This window comes from Buceros rhinoceros, unplaced genomic scaffold (genome assembly GCF_000710305.1).
Source record: "Buceros rhinoceros silvestris isolate BGI_N320 unplaced genomic scaffold, ASM71030v1 scaffold13992, whole genome shotgun sequence".
Taxonomy (NCBI): Eukaryota; Metazoa; Chordata; class Aves; order Bucerotiformes; family Bucerotidae; genus Buceros; species Buceros rhinoceros.
The window spans coordinates 43000-49929 of record NW_010400772.1 but is presented as its reverse complement, the minus strand read 5'-3'; the positions used below and the strand labels follow the sequence as shown (position 1 = coordinate 49929).

General features: G+C 41.2%; 1 protein-coding gene across 1 annotated transcript in view; it reads left to right on the top strand.

Moving 5' to 3' along the window:
- Nucleotides 1–13: 13 nt before the first annotated feature.
- Nucleotides 14–6930, top strand: part of CPEB4 (cytoplasmic polyadenylation element binding protein 4) — a 39375-nt gene continuing 32458 nt past the window's right edge. The window contains exon 1 of the mRNA XM_010132022.1: nucleotides 14–2182. Within this exon, the coding sequence (XP_010130324.1) occupies nucleotides 1061–2182 (1122 nt within the window). The 5' untranslated portion in view covers nucleotides 14–1060. The remainder of the gene's footprint in view (nucleotides 2183–6930) is intronic.

Here is a 6930-nt window from a genome sequence, read left to right as displayed (position 1 = left end):
CGTCTGCAGGGAACCCGCGTAACTCGGTGGAAGGAGGCGAGCCCCGCACCAGAAACCACCCTCCCAGCAGCAGTGAGAGCAAGAAAAATCTCCTTCCCCTTCCTCCTGCACAACTCGCTCTCCCTTCCCTTTTCCCGAACGCTGAATGCTGATTTCTGAGATGAAAATCTTCCTCTTCGGACAGCCAGGACTCGTATGAAGGACGCGCAAATACTGGATCATAAATAAGAAGCGAGTCTGGCAAGCTCAGAAACCCAGCCCAAAAGGAGCAGCATCAAGAATCCACCCTTCTCCTGCACAACTCACTCCCCGCCCAACACACATAGAATACTAATTTCCTGAGATAAGATCTTACACCTTTAAACAACCACACACACACGCATACAGACACACACAGTATATTATTGCTAAATATAATAGGTTAAACCCAGCAGCACGGGAAAAAGCCTCTTCTGCAACTCACTCCCCCTTTTCACCCTTCTGAATGCTGACATCCTGAGGTAAATTTTTTCCTTACCCACAGCAAAGACTCTTTTTGAACAGGACACAAATATATATTAGATTATAGAGATGTATTAAATTATTCCAGATTTAAATCTATTTTTTTCTGCCAAGGGGTTGGGGGACCAGACGTCATTGTATTTTTTTTTCTTCCTTCTTAACTCATTTATGGGCGAGTCAAGGCTGCCGAGGAGGAAAAAAACAGGATAGTTAGAATCTCTTTATCCTTATTCCCCAGAAGCCTTTTCTCTCATTGCTGTGCATTTCCTTTAGAAAAAGGAAACCTCTTATTTTGTGAACCAAAGATTTATTTTTCCCTTCCTCCTGGCCAAAGGAAGGAAACGGGCAGAAATTGACACATTTAAATAGCTGAAGAGATCTATCTTTTGCAAAAAAACAAACACCATTATCCAAAACTGCAATCAATAGCGTGGAGGAAGAAACTGGAATATCTAGCTAAAAACAGGATACTTAACTAATCTCGCCTCAGAAGAGGACGAGGTAAACACTAAACATAAACTTGTTCTTACAGGGAGGATTCAAACCCTAAATATAATAAATGGGGGATTACGGGTTTGGAGTGTTAGTGCAAAACAACACTGGAAATAAGTCAGCTTTTCCAGTCAGATTTCATCCACATCTGCAGCCTCCACACCATCATCAAAATGCAACCCCCAGCCCTGCTGCTTTTATAAATAATAACACAGCTGCCAATGGCAGTAGTGCTGGGTCAGCTTGGCTCTTTCCTGCTCCAGCTGCCCATAATATTCAGGATGAGATTCTGGGGTCAGACAAATCTAAAACTCAGCAACAGGAAAAGCAAGAGTCCCTAGAAAAACAGCAGCTTTCCCCTGGTCAAAGTCAGGAAGCAGGCATGCTCTCTGAACCGGAGAAAGCTAAAACTGAAGAAAGCCAGGGCGATAATTCTTCAGAGAACGGCAATGGAAAGGAGAAAATAAGAATAGAATCGCCGGTGTTAACAGGATTTGATTATCAAGAGGCTTCGGGGCTAGGCACTTCGACACAGCCCTTGACATCCACTGCATCTTCTCTGACTGGTTTTAGTAACTGGTCTGCGGCTATAGCTCCTTCTTCTTCTACAATAATCAATGAAGATGCAAGTTTTTTCCACCAGGGAGGGGTCCCTACTGCCTCAGCTAATAATGGTGCTCTGCTGTTTCAGAATTTTCCACATCACGTCAGCCCTGGCTTTGGTGGTAGCTTTTCCCCCCAAATTGGACCCCTCTCTCAACACCACCCTCATCACCCCCATTTTCAGCATCATCACAATCAGCATCAGCAACAGAGGAGGTCTCCTGCAAGTCCTCACCCACCTCCATTCACACATAGAAATGCTGCTTTTAATCAGTTGCCTCACTTGGCTAATAATCTTAACAAGCCGCCCTCTCCGTGGAGCAGCTACCAAAGTCCATCGCCTACACCATCTTCATGGAGCCCTGGTGGCGGTGGATACGGTGGGTGGGGTGGGTCCCAAGGTCGAGACCACCGCAGAGGACTGAATGGAGGGATAACACCCCTGAACTCCATCTCGCCTTTAAAGAAGAATTTTGCAAGTAATCATATCCAGTTGCAGAAGTACGCTCGACCCAGCTCAGCCTTTGCTCCAAAATCATGGATGGAAGACAGTCTGAATAGAGCTGACAACATTTTTCCTTTTCAGGTGAGCACACTCTCTTCTATCTATAAGAAAATTAACACGTAAGTGCATTGAAATGCCCTAGCAAGGGTCGGGTGTTTGAACAGTACAGTCTGATTGTATGACTTCTGTGCTTGCAAATAAAAAAAATATACGGCTAACTTGAAATGTCATAGTGTGACTTATGGTCCGAGCTGTGAATTATGGGGGTTTTTAATAGTGGTGCTCATGAATATCTGTTGCTCAGGCATCTGTATTAGCCAGTTTCCTTCAGCTTAATACTTGCGCACATTCAGAAACTGCCGATGAACGACTCTAGTTACGAGTAGCAAATGTATCTACAAAAAGGAATAAGGAAAAAAGCGCTGCCTGATGAAGTCTTGAAAGATCTGAGGCCTTCTGAAGTATTTGAGAATGTACCACATTTGAGAAAAAGTATTGAGTGATTGTATTTTGTTTTACAGTATCATATGGACTTGTGTGCAACGTGATCTTTGCAGCATTTTTTGGGAAGTTTTGAATCTTTTTACGTGATGGTAATCAATGCAGTTTGTTTTCCTCGGTAATGGCAGCAAATTTTGGTTACGGGCCCTTAAATCATCACTAAAACTAGACCTGGATGAGCGTCAGTTGGTGGTCTCCTGGATTTTCATATGGCCTTATCCTGGCAGGAGGCAGGTTGTTGGCCAGCTCAGCCTCTCCTCCTAGGCTGGCTTTTTATGAATTTGTGAAGAGCTGTGTGATGTTGAACCCAATTTGCAGTAGAAATTAAACCAGAAGTACTCTTCTCTTCATCTGACCGCTAGTAATATCTAGCTTTTATCTTTGTGTGTGCCTTTTGTAAACTCCTTTAGGGTGAATCCAAAAACCCGAGGGCTCTTTTACATTTAGAGGGTTGTTTTCCAAGATCTTCAAATGAGGGCAAAAGTAAGAATGTCAGAAGGATTGCACTGTTTTGAGCCGTGCTATAAGAACTGGGGTGACCTACTTTAAAATAATTTGAAAGATCTGTAGATAAAAACCGTGTGATGTGACACATGTTGTGAACCACCCGACAGAAACGGGAATATATTTAATAGTGGCTCTGTGGATGCAGGCGCAGGAACAGCTCAGTTCTCCTTTGCGAACTGTTCGGTTTCTCTCTGCTTTCAGGACCCGCCTATGCAGCCTCCTCTCCACAGGGCAGCTGCTGGCAATAACTTTCCATTAGAGACCTTTACTGCAGAGCTGCTTGAGTATCAGGTAGAGCCCTTGTAAATTTAGAATGTGCAGTAATAATTGATTTTAATGTCAGGATTTGTAATTAATGTAATGAACCTGTGTCCAGCATACTGAATTTATACACTGAAACCATTAGAAAAAGGGACACAGCTGGAGCCGGTCTTTTTTTCAGCCTCACTGCAGCGAGACTTGGCTCGCAGTTAATTCATTCTGTACCCTGACGCGTAGCTGATGTTCAGAGTGACAGAATGAGATCGAGTGCGTCCTTGCTGTTGTGTAGAAGGCCCGAGTATATGCGCAGTGATAGAAATATGCTTGGTTTGACATCAAGGAAATTTCAGGAAATTGGCAAAGTCACCCTTGACTTCTGGGTTGTGTTCCAAACGTAAAATATCAGACACACGTATTTTGATCACGGTAAAGAAGTAATTTTTGTGTAGCATGTTGGTATCTGTTTACATAAACACTGAGATGAAGCTGTACATGTCAGGACCAAGTCTGACACTCCTTGATGCCAAGAAAAGGGAAGTGTTGGAGTGCTTTCCAGTCTGTTCGTATCACTTCTGCGAAGAAAAGGGCAGGGCAGCGAATGGGACTTCAGCACTGCAGACCTAGACAGATGCTGGTTGATTCTGAAGCCACCTTGGACAACTGCTTTTTATAACTTTCTTTTTGTACAAAATCTTTAGCTCCTTCAGTCACTTAGTCGTTTGCGTTGAAAGCATACTGAATTTTTGAACCGCTAGAAACAAACGATGTAAAATTTGACCTTTGACGTCCTTTATTTTGTCTTGATTATGCTGTTTGCAAACCTGACTCAAAGCAGAAATAAGGAGTTTTGCTTATTGTTTATTTGTATGTATATGAAGTGTCCTTGATGATGCAATCGTGTGCTGGACAAGGCTATTTTGTTACTGGAATCTTCTTAGATTCTATTTAGGAAATAATTGAAAACTGTCTTTGCTACAGCAACATAATGGAGTAATTTGATACAACTCTCTCTTTCATTTAATATTTATGTTTGCTGCTTAAATCATTAACAAGTGTTGCTGCAGTCTAGTGAAAATTAGTTTCTTTAGAAGGCAAGATGTAAACCAGCAATTGCAAATATTTGGGGATGACTTTCTTTTTTCTCAAAGGCTGTCTCCAAAGCTTGGGGAAACACACAACTCCATCTTTTGGTGGAAATCTTAGGGTAACCAAGTGTAAGTGCTTGTTTCCTCTTTAGAGAGGACAACATTGCATAATATCCTTGTAAGCTGCTAAAGTGAACTACTGCTCACTTCAAATAGTCCTGGCCCTGGCCCGAAGACGCCTGCGATGAAGTGGGCATTCCAGGTGGCGCCCATGAAACGAAAATACTGTGGTGATCTGTTTGATAATCTTGCAGTTTGATGATTGCTTGCTTGGTACTGAGAACTGCATGCAAAACGTTGTGCTTTTTGTTCTAAGTGTTTTTCACCTGGAATTCGGTCTCGGAACATTTCAGAAGTAGCATGTCTAGGAACCTCTTGTTACAGAGATGGAACTGGAAGCAAGGTCAGAGAAGACTGTTACCAGATCTGTTAATGAAATTAAGTTTTGATACTGTGCTTTTGCCACTGGGCAGGCTTCCCCCTTCAAAGATTTTTTTCGAAAGAGAAAAGCCATTGTTCTTTGTGTGCTTGTTTGAAAAGGAAATGGTCTCCAAACGAAAAAATGGTTCCTGAATTAAAAAAAAAATAATAAATTGAGTCTTTTTGATGTAACAGCCTTCTCTGAGAATTAGTAAATGCAGATGCTTGACTGTGACTATTGCAGCTTACAAAGTTACTGGTTTGTTTTTTTTTTTAATAATTCCTTCTACTTCTTCCCAGCAGCACTGACAAAGTGCTCCGTACTTGCGTTTTACTGCAGCATCGCCCTCAAGATTGTTCTGGCTTTCCTTTCGCTATGTATTTGCACTTCCTCATGAGAGTGGAACATCCTGCCTGTTATGCAATGCATAAATCTTGCTTTGAGAGGCATTTCCAGGTTTCCAGATCTCATCTTCAGATGCGTGACGATGTTTTTTAAATTGGTCTGTGAAAGCACAAGCAAGTTAAGCAATAGGGTTCAGCTTTCTGTAAAAAAGCTTAAAAATAATTTGTGTTTCTTCCCAGAATCAGGCTTGAAAATACTGCCCGTTTCAAAGAATTTTGTGCATGAGAGCAGTTCATTATATCCACTTGTTCAAAATGTTTTTTCCTTTCTTCTGCGGTGGCTAGTTTCCAGGTATATAACCCCTTCCAAATGCACCGAGGGGCTGTGCCAGAGAGGCTTTCTCTTGCCCGGGGCAGATATGGAATGTTTAAGAAAACACATACGTGATTACAGAATGTGTTTTAATTCTGAGCTATACGTCACGATCTGTTTGCCCATAGAAATGGGTTGATTTAATAAGTGCATTAAACAAATTCACTGGAATTAAAAAATAACTGGGAACTGGAATTAAAAAATAACCTCTCGATTGCATTTGCCAGTCTTTCCTCTTGAAGGAATTTGGCAAATAAATTTCTTTACTCTGCCTCTTCATATTTGTTCTTTGTTTTTGAGGAACCCTTTCATAAATCATGATGGCTGGCTGTACAAAACGAGGCTCCTTGTTTTGCAGAAAGTTGTGCAGAATTTTATTTTTATTCTAGCAACAGCAATTGTTCCAAGAACTGTCAGGCTATCATTTTAAAATAGAATACATACTTGAAGTGGGCTTTTAAATGTGTGTTCACCCATTTTTCTGTAACAGCATCAGCTGTGTGGCAATTAGTGTGTTTTTTATGCTGTTCCCCACAGCTACCGATCTGTGGAATTAGAAGCACTCTAATGTGGTATGACAGGCACAAGTTAAGTACTGTGGAAGTTAACACTGTTCTTGTTTTATAAACTTACTACTGACGTTAATACTTCGGCTTTGGCCCTCCTGCGCGTTTTTGACCTCAGGCTTTCTTTTTAAGGAGAGCTTTTGTTAGAAGCTATTTGACTTATGTTTGTATTTTCCTAAGATTAAAAGGAGTGCTCTTAATAAGCATTTTGCTTTGAAAATGGCATACTTCGCAGCCCAGCATATAGACTGAGAACACAAGATATGGTGGGAAATAAATAATTTCTAGAAGATACATTAAAAACTCAACATGTGGCTAAATAAAATCAGACACTTTACTGGAAATTTTTATAAAGGTCTGCGATTTCTAACACTTGAACTTTTTTTTTTTGACTAAATCAGAAGTGCTCCCTTCCAAAAAATCTCCTCTGTTATGCGTCACGTAACTTTTCCAGCTTTTTCTTATTGTTCCCTGGCGAAGCTATAAAAGATGATCAGGGCAGCATACAACAACATCCTTTCAGGAAAAACCTGTTTATTCAAAGCCTTTAATTCACTGGATACCGGACTGGGAGCTGGAATACAGCATTTGCAGGATGGTGGGAGGGAAAAACAGCTTACCCAGAAGTATAATCAAGTCCAAATTTGCTTCCCAGTTAAAAGAAAAAAGTGGAACTTGTATTTAGTACCTACAATATTACCCCTCCCTACA